The 19,357-nt window shown below is 31.0% G+C and overlaps 1 protein-coding gene and 1 long non-coding RNA gene across 2 annotated transcripts; one reads left to right on the top strand and one right to left on the bottom strand.

Annotated features, from left to right (window-relative positions):
- Positions 1-3,464: 3,464 nt before the first annotated feature.
- RBOHB (respiratory burst oxidase-like protein) lies at positions 3,465-10,463 on the bottom strand. Its single transcript, XM_088125312.1, has 13 exons — positions 10,323-10,463; positions 9,323-9,950; positions 9,071-9,230; positions 8,884-8,932; positions 8,246-8,359; positions 7,151-7,585; positions 5,923-6,309; positions 5,725-5,820; positions 5,498-5,613; positions 5,304-5,406; positions 4,657-4,730; positions 4,033-4,532; positions 3,465-3,791 (listed from the first exon to the last, which is right to left on the bottom strand). Exons 2-13 carry the CDS (start codon positions 9,846-9,848, stop codon positions 3,682-3,684), a joined length of 2,670 nt encoding a protein of 889 aa, XP_087981438.1. The 5' UTR covers positions 9,849-9,950; positions 10,323-10,463; the 3' UTR covers positions 3,465-3,681.
- LOC148211020 (uncharacterized) lies at positions 9,686-15,973 on the top strand. The gene is made up of 2 exons (XR_015791536.1): positions 9,686-9,826; positions 15,447-15,973. It is a non-coding gene; the product is annotated as an uncharacterized LOC148211020 (long non-coding RNA).
- The last annotated feature ends 3,384 nt before the right edge of the window (positions 15,974-19,357 follow it).

The following is a 19,357-nucleotide window of genomic DNA, read 5'->3' on the forward strand; positions in this document are numbered from 1 at the left end:
TTCAAATGTTTCATGAATAAAAAATTTTAGATAAGCTTTCAATAATTATTAAGACTATAAATTAAAATCTCTCCGCTGGAAGAAATACCCATTTTTTCATCAACTAGTATTTTAGCACGTGCACGTTATATTTTTAGGTATTATATATATATACACACACTATTATATTCAAAATAGCTTGAAATTCATAATACATATGAAGTAAAGTTAAAGAAAAAATGTAAGCTAGACAATCAATTTTCAAATTGTCGACTTATTTAGACTTTGCAAAATTCAAATAAAATTTATATATAAAAACAATAAAAGAAAGATAAATTATATGGAAGGAAGATGACAAAATTTAGTTTGTAGTTTTAATATGTCGCCGTTATTGAAAATATATATATATATTATATAATCTTTTGTAGTTTTAATCTATTTTTTTCTTGAATTCTTATAATTAAAATATTATATATATAAAAGATTTAGAATTAAAAATTTTGGAGGTAAGAATGTGAAGAGAAATTAACACATAAGTTTTATATTTATTTTATTTTTCAATTGAGATATTTAATATTGTTTATGTAGAGGTGTGAAGTTGACTTGATATTTATGATAAATTTTATTAAAGAAAGAAATCTAAATTCTTTATGCAATTAAGATGATTGTGTATATCAAGTTAGAAGAAGAAACATTATTATTACTAATCAATAAAAAAATAACACTAAAACAAATTTAAAAAATAAATAAATAAATAAGAGAGAGAGAATTTTTGTATAGTAGTATAATTGAAAGAATGTTGTAAAATTATAAGACTATCAAAATTCTAAAATTTTGAAATTTTATTATCAATTTTTTAAATGAATTAAAAAAAATAAGAAAATCAAAACGAACCCACGAAATTGAAATAGAATTTCAAACGGTGAAAGAAAAAAATATAACAAAAAGAAATCAAAACAAAACCTACCCATAAATTAAGGGCATATATGATATTGAATAAAAATGGAAGGGTAATATTGCTAAAAAAATTATTCTATATCCGTACTAATATAAATATATTATATATATAGATATACTGATTAATAAAACTTAAAAATACAAAAATTAATAAACAAGAAGAAAGATTGAATTACATATATATTTACCTCTCACCAATATTCAAGGATGTTAACAATAATGCTCTGAAAAATTGGAATGCGATCTTATACACTGAATCTTAAAAATCAAAATATTGGTAGAGAGGAAAAATAGGGGAAAAAGAAAATAATAATAAGAAGAAAAAAACCTCACAATATTATTGAAAATAAGTGAAGAAAGTCTTTTTACATAATAAAAAAGAAAGAGGTTGCAAAACTAATAAAATTCTACCACCTTTTAATATTATATAATCAAACACTATTAAATGACGATGAAAAAAACTCTTTACATCCTTAACATTTATGTAAAATTAAGTGGAATTGAAATAGAATTTTAAAAGGTAAAAAAAAATAAAAACAAAACCTACAAAATTAAAACAGGATTTCAAAAGGCAAAAAGAAAAAAAAAATAAAAAAATAAAAAAATCAAATAAAAACCAACCCATAACCCACCTATAAAATTGGAAAAGAATTTCAAAAGGCAACCAAAAAAAAAAGAATAAAAACAAAACCTACGCATAAGTTATAGACATATTTAGTATTACTAAAAAAAATGAAGGGTTATATTGTAAAAAATAAAAAGAAATCAAAATATTGTGAGAGATAAAAAATGGGAAAAAAGAATACATGTTGTCCATCAACTACGCCCTTCAACCTCATCTTTAGATCCTGACTCATCCTTAAAGAGTGAGAAGAAAAAATAAAGCTCCCAATGTTGTTGAAAATGAGTGAAGAGAGTTTTTTTATATAGAATGATAAAAAGATTGCAAAACTTTTAAAATTCTATCACCTTTTAATATAATTAAACACTATTAAATGAAGATGGAAAAAACTCTTTACATTCTTGACATTTATGCAAAATTAAGTGGAATTGAAATAGAATTTTAAAAGGTAAAAAAAATATCAAAAGAAAATCTACAAAATTAAAACAGGATTTCAACAGGCAAAAAGAAAAAAAAAGGAAAAATAATAAAAAAAATCAAATCTAAACCAACCCATAACCCATGGAAAAGAATAGAAAGAAATCAAAATATTGTGGGAGATAAAAATGGGGAAAAAAGAATACCTATTGTCCATCAACTGCACCTTCGACGAGGCCCTGACTCATCCTCAAAGAATAAGAAAAAGAAAAATAAAGCTCACAATATTGTTGAAAATGAGTGAAGAAAGTCTTTTTATATAGAAGGATAAAGAGGTTGCAAAACTTTTAAAATTTTACTATCCTTTAGTATAATTAAACACTATTAAATGATGATGGAAAAAAAATCTTTACATTTATGCAAAACTAAATGGAATTGAAATTGAATTTTAAAAGGTAAAAAAAACAAAAAATATAAATAATAAAATCAAATAAAAACCAATGCATAACCAACCCATGAAATTGGAAAAGAATTTAAAAAAACAAAAACAAAAACAAAAAGCAAAACAATTGTAAATATTAAGCATAAATGATTTCAAAAAGAATAATTAATTGTTAATTATAGAAATAAAATTCTATATAAAATTCAAATAATTATAGTATTAATATTTAAACCATAAAATTTAAAAGTTTCAGAAAAAAAAAATTAAAAAAAAAAAGATGAAATAAACAAAAAAAAAAAAAAGAAAAAGAAGACAACAATTTAAAAAGAGGAAATAAAATAAAACAAAACAAAAAAATTAGAAAGGAATTTGGATAAGCAGAAAGAAAGAATCAAAGGTTAATAGGAAAGAGAAAATTAGAATTAAACGAAGGATAAATGAGTGGGAGTGAGAAGAGAGATACACAAAAAAAGAGGTGGTAGAGAAACATAAATACATGGAATGATGGCTTAAGCATAAATGAAGGCATGTATTGTATTAAGTAAAAAAATGAAGGGTAATATTGTCCAAAAAAATGTTTCCAGCGAATTAATTTAACTCTAAAATTTTAATTTTACCATATCCAGCCTTGAATTTTCATAAGGAGTAAAATTAATACACTCTATTAATCAAGTTATGTTTTCATCCAAAAAAGTTGTGAATAGATATGAACAATGTTAGAGAGTTTGTTTCCATATTTGGTGTTCGATGTGGACGTTTTCTCAATTATTCGATTTTGTGGTTAACTTTTTGATGTTTTAATGATTAAATTTGGACATTCTTGTACGAATTATTTTTACTTCAAATTTTTTTTTAGTACTAACATATGGAGATAAGAATTCCAACTCACTATATTTTGGTAAAAAACAAATACCTATTATTGAGTTATATTTAGATTGAAAATTATTTTTACTTGATCGTAAAATTTAATAATTGAATCGTGAGGAAATTAAATATCACTCAATCAAGTATAGAAGTAAACAAATATATACATCAGATAAAAGGAAATTATGAAAATAATGGATTAAATATGAAATCTTATTCAACCAAGATCTGTATTAATATTCAGTACATTTACCTATAATACTGGGATCATGAAAATTTTGAATAGAGCTATCAAACAAACATATAAAGGTAGGTATATACCCAATAACAAGGGGATTACACTTTATATTACAATTTCTTAAAAATATCAAAATTTTAAAAAAATTAATCAAATTATAATCTAAAAATTCTCCTTGTGGAAATCAAATTTGGTGGTTGTTCTCCTTGAAAAGTCTTGTGACAACCTCCTTAGTTCTCCTACAAGTCCTTGTGCTCCACAGTAAAACACCCCTGCATATACATTTACACCCCGAATAGATAAATTTTAGTTGAATTAACGTGACGTAACAAGTAGAATGTAGTTGTTAACATGCTACATTAGCAATCTATTAATAGTACTCATGACAGTAACTAGATAGAAACACAATCTAAAGTTCAGAAATGATGGTTTTTTAATTTGTAAAATCATTCGTAATCTATTTCGAGATCGTAAAATTGACTTAATGATATGTGAATTTAAGCAAAGGCTTACCAACTCGTTGATCAGGGTGATTAACAGCAACATGCTTGAGAACATTACGCCAGTTGGGTCTAGCAAAATGCGTCTTCACCCTCGTCCCGGACACGATATCGACACCATTCTTGGCATGGTTGAGATCTTGGAGCATGGTAATGAGGGCAGACCGAGCATCGCCCTCTTCGTAAACGCTGGTGCAGTAGTTGTGCAGCTCGATCACTTTGTCTCCGTCGTTCTCGGCAACTTCGTCCATGACACCTCTAAACCATTCAAATGAGCCCTGCTCTCTGGTGACCCAGTAGAAGTAAGCTCGCTTGGTGACAAAAGGTTTTGGCTGCTTCTCGGCAACGCCATTTTCAATGTCTTTCTGCTCCTTTATGTTGTTCAGTACATCCTTGACGATGCTGATCAGCGGAGTTGCGCCGATTCCCAGCCCCACAAGAAGAAGAACGTCGTATTCTTTGTAGTCTTGTGCTGGAGCTCCATATGGTCCGTCTATTAAGAGCCTTGGCAACCTACCACAATTTTTCAAGTTAATTTCATTTTTTATCCATCTTTGACAGTCTGCAGTACGATTAAGTTTTGGTATCGATTCGAGTTTTTATATCGAAAAAATGAAGGTACAGCTGAAATAAATACCTGATTTTGTTGTTGCTTTGGCCAATATCAGCCCTCAAAAGACCACTTTGATTAACAGATGGAGGCTGACATATCTGAAGACAGAAAGGGCAATATTATTTAAAAAGAAGATCGAAACAATTTATAGCTTGTTTGATAATATTTTCTATATGATTTTTTATTTTTACTGATCATGCTGGTTTACTTTATGAACAAATTTCTTTTGTTTTATAATCTAGTTTTAAAATTTTTTTCCTGTTTAAACACTATTTTGGTCCAACTACTTCACTTTGGTTCATTTTGGCACTTGAATTTTCTAATTTTGTTCATGTTAGTTTTTGGACTTTCAAAACGTTCATTTTGGTCTTTGTACACAAATTTTACCTATAATGAGAACTCTTTAATACAAATTTATTGCTATATTTCATGAAATTTAATGAGTAAGTGTGCTGCTAAAATGATTGAATGAAAAAAAGTTGAGAATATAGGTAACAAAATAGATGTTTTGAAAAATAGGGTCGAAAAAAATCAAAAGCAGAGGGACCAAAATAGTATTTGAACCAAAATTTTAAAAAACCGGATCTAATTCTTTGAAACATTTAACTCATAATAAAGTTCACCCAATGAAACATTTTCTTTTAAGGTAATCAAATATATATAATAAATACCTTAGAGAAAATGGTCTTGAGTTGAGAAGTCCAGTCTCCCACAGTACGGATGTGAATGCTCAAGTAATCATCCCCAGGAGCAGAGGTTATTGAAAATGGGTGCCTGCAAAACAAGATTTGATCACAACCGTTAATTCCGACCAATCATCATGATGATCATGGTGATGGAGAAGATCAAACGGTGAAGGATTTACCATTGGAAGGGGGAGATGGCAGAACAGTTCACATAAATGTACTGCCCACTCGTGTATTTGAATCCTTGAGGCTTTGACATTTGCAACGCCAGAACATTTCCAGGATAAACAGCAACCTAAAATTTTTCCTCTTTTCTATCAGCAAAAAGTTCTCTTCCACTTTTTTTCTCGAGAAAATTTGAGAAGTTTCTTGGCAAACAAACAAAGGGTAAGGGCGTTCTGTGTACCTTTAGGATCCTCACTGTTTTATAGCCCGACCGGAATGCACGGATCAATCTTTCACACGCGTATAGCAGAACTGGGACAGCTAGATACATCCATGTCTGTGGTAGACAAAGAAAACAAAACGTCACTTGAGTCTTATTTGATAACAATTTTTGTTTGATATAACGTTTGTTTGAGATGAGAATTCTGAGAATTCTTACCGTCTTTTTGTACCATTCCTTGGTGAGGAAGAGGTAGTAACCATGGATGATGAAGAGGACATAGACAATGACAAAGAGATGGTGAGAGTACCAGAAGGCATTGAAGCCTGTGAGTCTCTTTATGGTTTTCGGGAGGTTTAGGCGGTTGCGACGGAACCATGGCTGAGCCAAGGTGAATGCTATAGCCATCAGCACCACCATCACCACCCCAGTCCACCCTTCCGTCCCCTTCACGAACCACCAGTAGTTGTTCGGCCGCTCTTTGCCGAAAAACGGCTTCATCGGTTCGTATTCGGCATCAGTTGCGTGGAGTAGCTTTGGAAAGTCACAGGTAAGATGTGCTCCAGCATGTAAAAGGACCCCAATGGCTATGCCAACAGCAATTACCTAAACAGAGCAGATGCAAATTCAAATAAGATTAACTGAATCTTCCCAAACTAACCACTTAAAATTTTGAGTAATTTTAAAAGCCTAGGCTGGTGGATTACACGACATTTAATCTTATCTGCATATTCTTGATACTCTCTTTTGTATATGGTTCGTGAAACTTAACAAGTAAATTATTAATATTCGGAGGAATATGACACTGTAGAGGTTGGAATTAAGGATACCCTTCACTAAATCCAGAAAATTTAAGCTAACAAGTTAGGGTATATTTGATCATTTATATATATTTTTAACAACTTCAATCAAAATTCAATGATATCATTTTTGTTGAAATCCCATTTTGGTAATTGAACTTTGGCTCCATTCTGGTCCTTAATTCAAAATGTCTATTGGTCCCTTAACTCAAAATGTCTACTTTTGATCCCGAGACTTTCAAATATTTATTTTAGTCTGACAGACTATTATTATGCCTCCTAATATTCCTCACCAAATATTCACAACTATCTAACTGATGTGACTCCAATATATACATATTTGTAACACAACAATCCACATATCTCAAAACCACATCAGTAAAATAAAGATGATGACCAAAATAGTTATCTCTTCAACGTTCTTCAGAAGTTGATTTAATAAAATAGATAAACCCAAAAGCTTGTGGGAACAAAATGGGAAAATCTTGAAATTCCGGGCCATTTAAACCTTATCATTTCCTACTTCAAACCCAAGGATTTGGAACCAGCAATACCATCAAACAATACATGGCAATTTCGGAAGAGACAAATCATCAAACACATGGTACGCAAAGTCAAAAGGGTCAAAAAGGAAGAAAGAAAAATACCTTATGGAAGTTGACATTGTCATCAAAAGGGACAACAGCGCCAAGCCGGGTCTTACTCCGGAGCCAAGTGATGGTATTCCTACAAACAGGGAGAAGAATAATGGCCATATTGAACTTGAGCGTCTCGGCGGCGCCTTTGGCCGTGGTGACGCAGTAGCCCATGACATGAAAGACGGCGCGGTGGCGGTACTGGATGAATTTCCAGGTGAAGAGAGCGGCGCAGATGGCGAGCCATAGGGAGAAGACCCAGATTCGCTTCCAATTGTCCTCCACGAAGTAGCGGAGGGAGCGGTAGGTGCGCTTTACGGGGTTGTATTCCTTGGTCGGGACCAGCTTCTGGCTCAGCAGTTGGCTCAGCACGCGGCTGTCCGTCACCCTGTTCGCCGCTGACGCCTGGCTTGGAGCTTGCAGAAGTAGCATTTCCAAGTTGTATAACTACAATATATATACATATAGTCACCAATGTATTAAATTTCCGTCCACGTGTCAATATTTTCGTGTGTCGGGTAGATTGAAAAAATGTGGAATCAAGGCTGATTCGAGTATGTTTTAGTGAACAAGACGTATTAAATTTGCAGGATTGAAATAGAACTTTCAATTGAGGTAGTAAATATTCGACCAACTAACTTGTGCTTTAATCGATATTGACTTTAGGACTAGGAGTTCATTTGTAAAATAAATGTATTAAATTTTCATCAAGACCGTTAACATTTTTAACATTTTTATGTGTGGGATAGATTGAATAAATGACAGTACTTTACAAATGTGTGCTCACAGCTAATTTCCTTGAATTAATGTTTGCTCAAAGTGAATAAAATACATTATCCAATGTTGAAACTACAATTTCTATTTTTCTGATGTGTTATGATAGTAATTGTCTTGTCTATTTAATTAGCCTCGAATTGACCATATATTTGATATTAATGTTACAGATTAATATCACTAAAGCAAAATATAATATTAATGGCTACTCTAATTATAGGTTAAATTAGTTACGACACTATAAATTAGATGTTCAAAATCTCTACTTGTATATTATTAATTTAAAAAATAATAATAATTTGAATATACATGTTGAAATCACTATTTACAAACCTCGATATATCCAAGATTATCTGGGTCTAACTCTTCCATAATTAGAGCAGCATATTCTTCAGCATCGTCTTGGATTTTTGATAGCTTATTAGCTGAAGCACTCAATGCAATAATCTGCACATATATATATATATAGCTAAGTATTAAACATTTAAGTTGTGGTCGGGGTTAGTAATCTGAAAACAGAAATTGAAAAAACAAGAAATTTCATGAAAAATTGTATTTCTTATTTTTTTTGTGTGTTTTTACATATATTCGTAACAAATTTGAAAATCAACTTCAGCAACTTGGGTATCAGAAATTTGTTACTCAATTTAAAAAATTATTTAATATGTACTTAGTAATATATTTATAAATGTCAATATTGACCTCGCTTAACTTAGCTGTTAAGAAACCTCACTTTTGAAAAAAGTGAGGACATTTTTGGTACTTCAAAATATCGTATATGTTATAAAATTTGTAGAACCATTATTTTAATATATTATATTTTACCTATTTTAATTCAAACGAAAACAAAAAGAATTTATAAAATGAATTAGTATGTTTATCCATGTACCACGTGTAGTTTTTTAAAAGGTTAAAAGAATCAAATACAAAAGAAAAAATAAATAAATAAAAGACAAAAACAGCTCGGTTACCTCTTTGACTTCTTTTCCTGTAATGCGACCGTCAGCGTTCTTGTCCACCCTGCAGAATCATACCATTTTATAACACAAACTTCTGAATCTCCATGGCCATGGCGGTTCGAGAGAGAGAGAGAGAGAGAGAGAGAGAGAGAGAGAGAGAGAGAGAGAGAGAGAGAGAGAGAGAGAGAGAGATTCATACATATCGAAGAAGATTTGAAGCCTTGCATCGAAGCTTTCATCGATAATTTGCTCCCAGAACTCACGCAGCTCCGCCTTGGTTATGGAGTTTGAAGTTATGCCTCTCCGCCGAGCCAACGCGTCAAACAGCTCGCCGGCGAACTCGCTCGACTCGTTCATTCCTGATCCATCAACCAATCACCAACTCGAAATCGATAAAATCTCACACGAATGATTGGTTCACAGATTTCAAAATGTCATTTATAGTTTATACCTATGCATCTTGCGAACAGCGTCTTCGGAAGCTCGCCGTTAATGGCGAGTTCATCGAATCGATTCTCAATCTCCGACCAGGCTTCACTTCCGACGCTTTTGGTCATGAACCGGAGCCCGTTTAGGGCACGATTGGCACCGGATTTGGTTCTATCCACTCGATTGAAGCTTTTCGAGGAAGTCATCCGTCTCAGCTCCTGCGAGACTTGCTTCAATTTGAACGACAACTGAGAGCCGAGCGTAGGGCGCTTCGTCTCGAGCCGGCTCGCTAACATTGCCGTCTCTGAATCGCCGCCTCTGATGTTCTGCACTGAAACCGTGTCATCGCGAACGTCTAAGGTAATCTCCACGTACTGATCGTCGTCTTTGATTCTCATAGTGCTTCTTGTGCTGCTGCTGTGGCTGTTGGTCCTCTTGTAGGCGACAGAAGGTCCGGTTAATGGACCGCTGAAGCCGACTCTTTTGGAGCTTCCTGTGCTCTCTGCATCCGACCATGAATCTGCAGGTTTGTTTTCATGGCCCTCCATTGATGGATCTGGTTCTGAACTCTCTGTTTTTTGGCTTTGTAATCTCTCACTGCTAAACCTGTTGACAACTGTGACGCGCACACCAGGTGTTTGTTGTTATGCCTGAAAGACAGAAATAGGCTAGAAAAGTTAGCCATCAACAAAATTATTTTAATAGTGCCACCCCCAAAGGGTAGTTTGGGCTTTTCAAATCTTATTAGCTACAATTATTCAAACACTTTATTCATTTTCCCAAGAAAGAATCATAGGATAAAGCAATACAATCATATTCACAGGACTCTGCACTGGGAAAAATGGGTAAGAAGCTCGTGAAAATCTACACAGTAATCGATTCCTAGAGCTGTGACTATGGGCAGGAAGAAGGGAGAATCAATAGAACACAACAATATTGGAAAAAGGCCCAACAGAGGATTAAAAGAACACTAATGACTCAAAACAAAGAAATCAAGAACAGTTTGAATAATCTGAGCTGACCTTTGAGTTCTTCCTTTGGAGTTCCTGAAAGATCGAATGGATGGGGTATATAGGCAATCTTTAGTCGGTTTTGGTGGAATAGAAACAGGGGAATTAGTTAAAACCTGAAGAGAAGGGTGGGAAAGCTTGTGAAGTTTGAAGCTGACAAGGGAAGAAGGGATAGAGCTTTATAGTCCAGGACTTAAAAGATGAGAGGAAAAGATTATTCAAAGTTAATGGTTTAATCTAGGGGCGCATCTGGGTTGTCTTGGAGAGAGTGGGGTTGTTGGCCATCAAGCCTGTTTTCTTCTTAGAAGAACTTTATTACATAATATATCAAACTTGGTCAATCCTGTCAAACAATATTAAAAATTTAACCAACGGAGGGAAAACAAAGAGGAAATGAACCCAACTTTACTCTGTGGCCTTCCTGTTAAACTCAATTAACCGACCACTCTCATGGCCTAAAGTTAGAACTGTTGGGGGTGCGAAAGTAGCACCTATTTCTACTAAGACGGTGTGTTTTGAGTAAAATCACAAGCAAAGTCACGAGGACTTTGCCAATAATATTATAATATTGTAGAACAATGGAGACGTCTATTGTCCCTAGCAAGAATGGGAGAATATGGATGAGTCCGTACTTCATAATCAAAGCCAAGGTAGAAGAAATAAAACATTTTAATATTATTTTGATCCAGTTTTTGTACTTTTCAAATGTCTATTTTACTCTTTATACTTTCAACTTTTTGTTCTAGCAATTGTATTTTGAAATGTCCACTTTTTTTAAAATAATCATTTTATTCATTTTATTTTTACTTTTATCTTATTTTGATTGTAATTTTATCACGACACTTTATTTATTAAATTTCTTGAAATATTATCATAAATTTGTATTAAATAGTTTACATTGTATAAAAAATTTGTGTTAAAATTTCTGCAAATGGTGTCCAAATTGGTTATTTTTTAAAGTACAAAAACATAAACGGATATCTCGAAAATACACAGAGTAAAATGAGAAGTATAGAGACAAAAATGAAAAAAATTTTACATATAATATTTTTTTAATAAAATATGTACACATACACGTTGCTGGATCAATTTTCTTCATGCTTTGAGGGGCCCTCATTTGATAGATGAGGAAAATTTTCCTACTTGCTCCCATTTTGAAGATAGAAGGTACATTTGTTGATCACGGAAGACTAAATCATTATTTTGAATCTCTCGAATTCTTCTATTTAGTACAATATGTGGGGTGGGCGGTCGAACTTACAACCTCGTTGGAGATATATGTCAATTATTGTTGAGTTATGTTCGTTTTGGTTTCAATTTCTTGAATTTTATTGTTTATTAAAGAGTATTGCTTAAAATGATATGATAAGGTACGGTTTTGTTAATATTTTAAAAAATTAAAATTATAAATTATTTTAATTTTTCTAACTATAGATAAATAACTATTAGTGAAATGAGAATATATATATTGTGCTCACGTTTATTCTTATTTTCATCTCCCACCCTTTCATTTGAGTATGAGAATGTTTTTAGAGGTGGGATCATTATAAATTTTGAAAGTAGATAATATATGTGAAAAATGTATATAAAAATAAAATAAATTTTGTTTATGTAGAATAGTTTCATTTTAAAGATCTCTATCTATTCGAACATCTAGTTTGTGTCTATACTTCCAACTTTTGTTCATTTAATTATTTTATTTTCAAAATTCATTTTGGTCCCTGAATTTTCTTTTTTAAATTACCTATACCGTCATTCCTTCCTATATATATATGGTACATTTCTCTGATTAATTTATAGTTTCCTACTTTTCAAAATTTATAGCATCATTCTAAGTGGTAAACGAGGACTTTAATTTTCTTAAATTTTGGACAAACGAATCCTACATAAAATATTTCTCCCATATGTCCGTATGTGTTGCATTAAGATATTAGAGTAGTTAACTAAGAATAATACTATTCAATTAAAGATTAAATATACAATTATCAATTTTATTCAAATACTTTCAAATTTTCAATTTCAGTCTCTGGCATTTTTCAGAATTTAGAGTTAAACTTTATCTCAATAACATCATTGGAATCAAGTAATAGAACAATGACATGTGTATTCACTATTTTGTAATTTAATTTCAACAGTATTTTCTAATAAGGATTTAATGGACAATTTTTCAATAGTATGGAAATGGAGATAGAAATATTTGGACCTATTTGATAACCATTTTTTATTTTATTTCTATTTTTAAAAGTTAGGCTTGATTTATATAATTTCTTTGCTATATTTTTTCAAAATTTCTTAAAAATATATTTGAATTCTTAGTAAAATTTAAAAAACAAAATTAAGCTTTTGAAAAATATGTTATTTAGTTTTTAAAAATTAGCTTGGATTTTGAAAATGTGAAAGAAAAAAAAAAGTAGATAACAAAACAAAGAAATACATAAGTGAAAGCAGAATTTCTTGACTTAATTTTAAAAACAGGAAATTAAAAAACGAAATGATTACCAAACTAGGTTTATGTTTCATTTGATACCAATTTTGTTTTTTTGGTTTTTTTATATTTAAAACCAAGGTTATGAAAACTATTTATGCTTCAATCTGTTTGGTTTACTTTTTCATTTGTTATATAAAAAATAAGCTAATTAAAAAAAAAAAGTAGAAATTTCTCATCACTCTTGAAAAATCTGGTCAGGATTTGAAAAATGTTTTAAAAGAGTAGATTAAAATAGAATAGAAAAGAAAGATTGTTAGTAAATAAACACAATTTTAAAAATCAATAAATAAAAAATAAAAAAATGTTATAAAATGAAACAAAAATTGAAAAGATACATATATTTTAACTTTGAATGAATGGAAATTACATTAATCAAAAGGCTTTCTTTTTTAGCGTGAATGATGTAAAAGTCAAGATAATATAAAGAAATTGGATATGAAACGATTGATTTGAATGAATTAGAAGAGGAAAATAGTATCTCAAAAGAAGCCAAAAGTTTTGAGAATGTAACAAACAAAACAATTGCTTGCCAACTTGCCCACCTACTACATAACTAAAATGCATCATCATGATCATGATCATGTGCATTTCACTGTCAAAATGGGATCATTTTTTTTCCATATGTCAAAACAGATCAAATAGGTTGACAATTCAGTCTTTTTTTTTTTTTTTGGCTTTTGAGGAATCCAACCCAACACAATATAATTGGATAAAGTAATTGATATATTTGTTTAAGGAATTTGGATAATCTTTGTGAACATTTAGTCATCATCAATAAACCATACTTAATTTTTATTCTAATCTTCTTTGACGGTCCTCTGTAGAGTAAATTACTTCATTGTCCTCAGTTATTCTTCCTCATTCCATCTCCTCTAGTACAAACCTCTGATCTTGAGGGAAATAGTATATTATTAATTACCGTTGAGATACAATCGTAAGCGCATTCATAGATATTAAATGTATGCCATATTTGAAGAAATTAAAAGATTTTTTAAATTAAAATTAAATCTAAGGAATGCAACTGTAATTTGTCCATATTTCTGTGCAATTCGTGACTTTAAATATGACAACTTCCATTAGTTATTCTTAAAAATAGACCACTTGGGGTCAAATCCAGAAAAAAGTAAATAAATTTTATAAAATACTTAACCAAATATTTGAACTGCTTTGTTTTTTCCCTAAAAGATAGAAAATTAATTTTAAAAACAACTTTCAGCCCCTTAATTAGTACAGTTATTTAAAAAAAAAAAACACTTATAAAGGCACTTTTTGGGGTGGAACTTTATTTTAATATGCTCCTTCCCAAATAATTCCAAACATGTTAAATGTACAATATTTGTTATTCTTATTATTATTTACTAATTTTTTCCTTTTATTTTGTAATGTTGAAACCACACATCATCTGATAGAGAGAGTTTGTTCATTTTTGCCTTATTTTCTTGTTAGATAGTTAGAAAGTATCTTATAATTTTTTGGTGGTCAAAAAGTTTTATTTATTTATTTTATACGCTCAAATTGACGAAAAAGTTTAAATTATAGGATTAGTCCATCTAAGTTAAAACTTATATCCTCCCCAAAAAGTCGAAAATTTGATACCACCACTTGTTGAACTAAAAAAAAAAGGAACATGACTTTATTGAGGATAGGATTGAAACTTGATGTATAGGTTCAACGTGGAAGTCAAATATAAATTTATTCAACCGCTACAAGATCAACAATTCCATGAGCTTGGGCTTCAGCTTGAGAAACGACTACCACATCTAAGGAAGGTAGTAGGCGTGCAAATTACCCAATCCTGATATGTAGTGATAGTGATAATAAATAGTAATACTAAGCTGTTCGCGTCTGGTAATTGGAAAAAGGAGGATCTAAATTCCTTCTATATCATCAATAAAAATTGAGATAATAATTTGTTAATTACTGCATAATAAAAAATAATAATTATCAAACAAACTTTAATGACTTAGAAAATTAGAAAATAGAAAATGTAGAAATGATTGTGGGGAGTAGATAAAGCTTTAAAAGAGGGCAAGTTGGGCATAATTTCCGAAGATCTTGCACAGTGACAGGCCTAACATTATAACAATAATTAAAAAAAGTGGATTTTTCTTAAAAAGAAAAAAAGGTGGAAACTTAATTAAATTAATTAAAAAGATAGAGAATAGATTTGGTTTTATAATGATCCACTCTCAGTTTGTGCAGAAAAAGTTGATGGTTTTTTTATGGGGTCAGCCAAAGCATCCTCATGGTTTTCAAATTTCAATGATGGACCTAAAAAGAGGACCAAAATAAAAAAAGGGAAAAAAATATATATATTAAAACAATTCCAAGTAGAAGCCACTCTCCTTGACCTTTGGTGGGTGGTGGCTATGTTCAACCTATAAACCATTAGAGGGAAAAACAATCTCTTCTGTGGTTGAATCCTCACCTTATACTTTATGTGTGTTTTTGTGAGGTGATATTACAACTTTAACCCTTAAATTTTAAGAGGGTGTGATATGTGACGGGTTCTGAAATCTTAAAAAATGTCTAATAGATTATCTCTGATAGGTTAATGAATTTGTCTATTAGATTAATGAACTTTCAATTTTATATCAATAGGTCCCTAACCTATTCAACTATTTTTTAAAAATTCGTTGTTGATGCAGGATTTTGGTTCTGGTTCAGGTTTACGGCGTACACCTGCACACAAAGAGATCTGCACATTGATATGGTGCTAAGCCCAACAACTCGGATACCTAAGTTAGCACAGAGTTTCGTTAAGATAAGTAAGTGCAGGGTTGTGAGAGCGTACCTCGAGTCAAAAGTCTCTCGTCTTATTTATAGAGAGAGTCTCCTTCAGTTGGGTCGGTTAGATCGGCTCGACCGGATTTAATCGCCTCGTTTGTGGGTTTGAGTTTGCTCGGGTGGTTCGGTGATCTCGTATGGATCTGGTCGGGTTGGGCGTTCACCTTAACCCTTGGACTCGTATCGCTTTTGTGGTCCCCACCTCATATATAATTTCACTCATAACATTCATAACTAATAAACTTTGGGGTTAATAGGTCTTGAATTTTTAAAAAATATCTGCCAAAGACTCACTAGAATTTGATTTGATTGTCTTTCTTGAACTTTAAGTTTCATGTAAGTTTGGTCCATGCGCTTGAAGGGGATGTTGAACTCCCAATTTTAATTAGTTTGAATTTGTGAAGTTTGTGTTTGCATTTGATTCTTAAATACTAAGATAAACCTTTATCGGCTTGTTGAAATTACCTCTCTACAACAGTAATTTGGCAACCTCATTGTCTAGATACAAGGGAAAAACAAATATTCTGTGGAAGAATTCACACCTTATAAATGTGTATTTTTATTAAAATATGGTAATTGTTGAAAGAGAAATTTCGGCTAATCACTAAACGCCACGTCACAAAATGTTAGGCCTGTCACTGTGAAGTTCTTTGGTTTTGCAGATTGTGAAATGCTTCGGCTTTGCGCTGCTTGTTGAAGTTCTTTAGTCAGTTTGATGAAGACTTTGCAGTTTGATGGAGTCTTCAAATATTGTTGCTTGGGAGAGAATATTCAATGTTCTTGAAGTCTCGTACTCTTCAAGTCTTTAATTCTTCAAATCTTGTTGGCTTTGGATGCTTCACTTGACTCCGAAGGATCGTAGACGATTATGAGTGCTCTTAATCTCCAATTCTTCTAGACCTCTTCCAATTCTTCTTCCTCTTGGCTTCTTTTTCCTTTCTTCTGGCTCTTCTTCTTTCTTCTTGCTCTCCCTAGATCCTATATCTATCTATATGAAGAAGAAATCATGTAACGAAGGGGGTTCTTATTTGTACAAATGGTACTTCGAACTTGGAACGAGCATGAAGAAATTAACGATACTTCTTTATCTTTTGAGTTGTTCTGCCGGATCGGTCGTTCAAGACCTTTGGTCTCTACCCGGACCCGATGAAAAAAATGGGATCACTTCTTATGGACTCGTTGAGAATGATTCTGATCTAGTTCATGGCCTATTAGAAGTAGAAGGCGCTCTGTTGGGATCCTCACGGACAGAAAAAGATTGCAGTCGATTTGATAATGATCGAGTGACATTGCTTCTTCGGCCCGAACCCAGGAATCCCTTAGATATGATACAAAATGGATCTTTATAGAGTTTTGGTGGGTCTTATATGGGCCATGGGCTTAATGGGCCATCCGCTTGAGCCTAGTCTCTCCATGGGTTTGGATCCAATTAGTTGATTTGATCGGACGACCATAAGAGAGACACGTGACACAATTTGATTTCTTGATTTAAAAATCAATTTAAGACACGTGTAAATTTGTGATTGGTCCTAAATATAATTTTAATTTTGTGACGTGACATTTAGGGATTAGCCGAAATTTCTCCGTCAACAGTAATTTTAGTATTTTTTTTACTTTTAAGAGAGATATTTTTTCACTTACGGTTTTAATAAAACTTGAATTTATAACGTTTAAACTTGTGTAATATGTATTTAGACCCAAGAAATGAATTAGAGAAAATTTTGGATTAGTGTAACTCGTGTTGTGATGAATATAAAAAAAAGTGTTATTAATTGACAACCTCATGGTCCACGTGGCAAAAATAATCATTTTTTTTGTAGAATAATTGACCCGTTATTATTTGGGGGAAGAATTCGCACTTTATTTTACGTGTATTTATTGAAATATATTTTGATTATCTTTCTAATACTTATGGCTTAAGTTTAGTGTCAACATTGCTTCAGAAAAAAAAAAAATAAAAAATTGCTTCCAAAAATTTGTGTAACTTTGTATTTCTAATCTGTAGGTTTATGATTTTGATCCTTTTTTAATTTGTGCATCTCATCTATATGATTTATGAAGGCTTAAATTACAAGTTTAATACTTTAGTTTTTAAGTAATCCATGAATTTCAAAAAATGTTTAATTTTATATTTTGTGTTTTTCTATTTCCAAAACACTTTTCATCCCGAGTTTAATAATTTTTTTTAGTCCTAATCTCGATCAATTCGAGTAGATATAATCTAGTTGTATTAGATAACAATGTGTAATCAATTTTTAAACAAATAGATCTTGATGCAACCAATTCTTTTATATAAACAAATTTATAGTACATCACTCAATGATTTAAGTATGTTTAATGTAAATTAGTTACTAAATATGTATAAGATGTTTGTCACTGCCTAACTATTTTTAATTTAAATCATTCAATAAGTATACTACAACATCAATCAAACTAGTTTACTAATACATCAAACATTAATCAAATGTCATCAATCGATTTAAAGACGTTTATTTTTTACCATTTTTTAAAAATATGAGTATTTTTACTATCCTATAGTCAATTATGAAGAAGTGACACAAGCCTAGGAAATTCAAAAAAAAAAATGACATAAATGTAATATCGACGATATCAATAATTGTGGTTGTGATAATTAAGCTGATTAAATTTCCTTCTACAGTTATATTAGTATAATTAATGTGTCACATCAATCTTTTAACTTTCAAAAATTAGGGCAAAATTTTAGTTCAAGAACCTAAATTTGATAGATTGATGTCAAACATCTCTATTAGTTTTTAATGTTTTTTTCTAAATCTTAAGATATAAGTAAAAAGTATATTGTAAGACAAACAAATTTGGGAGTAAATCAACTTAATTTTTTTAAAATAATTGATTACCAAACTACTCCCAAAACTTTTCAATTTGTCCTCTAATGTTTTGTCTTCTTTTCATATAATTATCTCCTTTTTCCACTGCTTTTGATACTTAAAAAGAAACTCTCTAATCAATTAAATTTTATCCATCACACTTACATAGATAGAGATTTCTTTTCTTTTTTTAAGTCTCAATCAATTTGACTAGATGTTAGATAATAATGTGCAAGTATTTTAAAATTGATACATCCCTATGCAACCGATGATTTTTTGAGATTAACAAATTTATAATTTAAAAGTTCAGTAAATACCAATACTAATTATAGATTTAATTTCTTAAGTTTAGATTAATTCTAAGTAGGTGTATTAAATGTAGTTAGAGGTGTCAATCACTCTCATATGTTTAAATTAAACTACTTTATCTATGATCTTGAAGGTTTTCGCTCATTGATATGTTTTGTGTGTAATTTTTTCTTCTTTTAGTACAACATGTGTGATGAAGATTCGAACTCAAGACTTTTAATCGATAAGAATCTTAATTAGTTGAACTATGTTTAGGTTGACGTTTAATGGGTAAATCAATTACTAAATATATAATGAATATTAGTCACAAATAACTAGCTGAGTTTATTAATTGTAAGTAAGTGTTGTCAGTGCAAATATAGCTCAATAGATAGAATACCCACTGCTTTGATCTCCCACCTTAGTGATTGGTGAACTTTTTTTTTTTTTTTTTTAATTACAATTCTCTGTTAGATTTGCTGGTTCCTTAATTTTAGGCTTCAATAAAATCATTATGTAACCAACCCCTACATTAAGTTAATATTTCATCCATTTGGGTGGCAGTCTTGACTTATGGGGTCAAATCAATACATTGCAAAAAGGAAGATTATCTTTAGATAGTTGAATTTAACATTAAA

This window comes from Momordica charantia, assembly GCF_013281855.1.
Source record: "Momordica charantia cultivar OHB3-1 chromosome 6 unlocalized genomic scaffold, Mcharantia_2.0 BLBB01000006.1, whole genome shotgun sequence".
Classification (NCBI taxonomy): domain Eukaryota; kingdom Viridiplantae; phylum Streptophyta; class Magnoliopsida; order Cucurbitales; family Cucurbitaceae; genus Momordica; species Momordica charantia.

Coding starts and splice junctions, on each gene's coding strand:
- RBOHB (XM_088125312.1), bottom strand. CDS start 9,848: ATGGAGGGCCATGAAAACAAACCTGCAGATTCATGGTCGGATGCAGAG. Junction 9,231..9,322: donor GCTGTTCGCAAGATGCATAG/GTATAAACTATA, acceptor TTGATGGATCAG/GAATGAACGAGTCGAGCGAG. Junction 4,533..4,656: donor CAAAGCAACAACAAAATCAG/GTATTTATTTCA, acceptor AAATTGTGGTAG/GTTGCCAAGGCTCTTAATAG.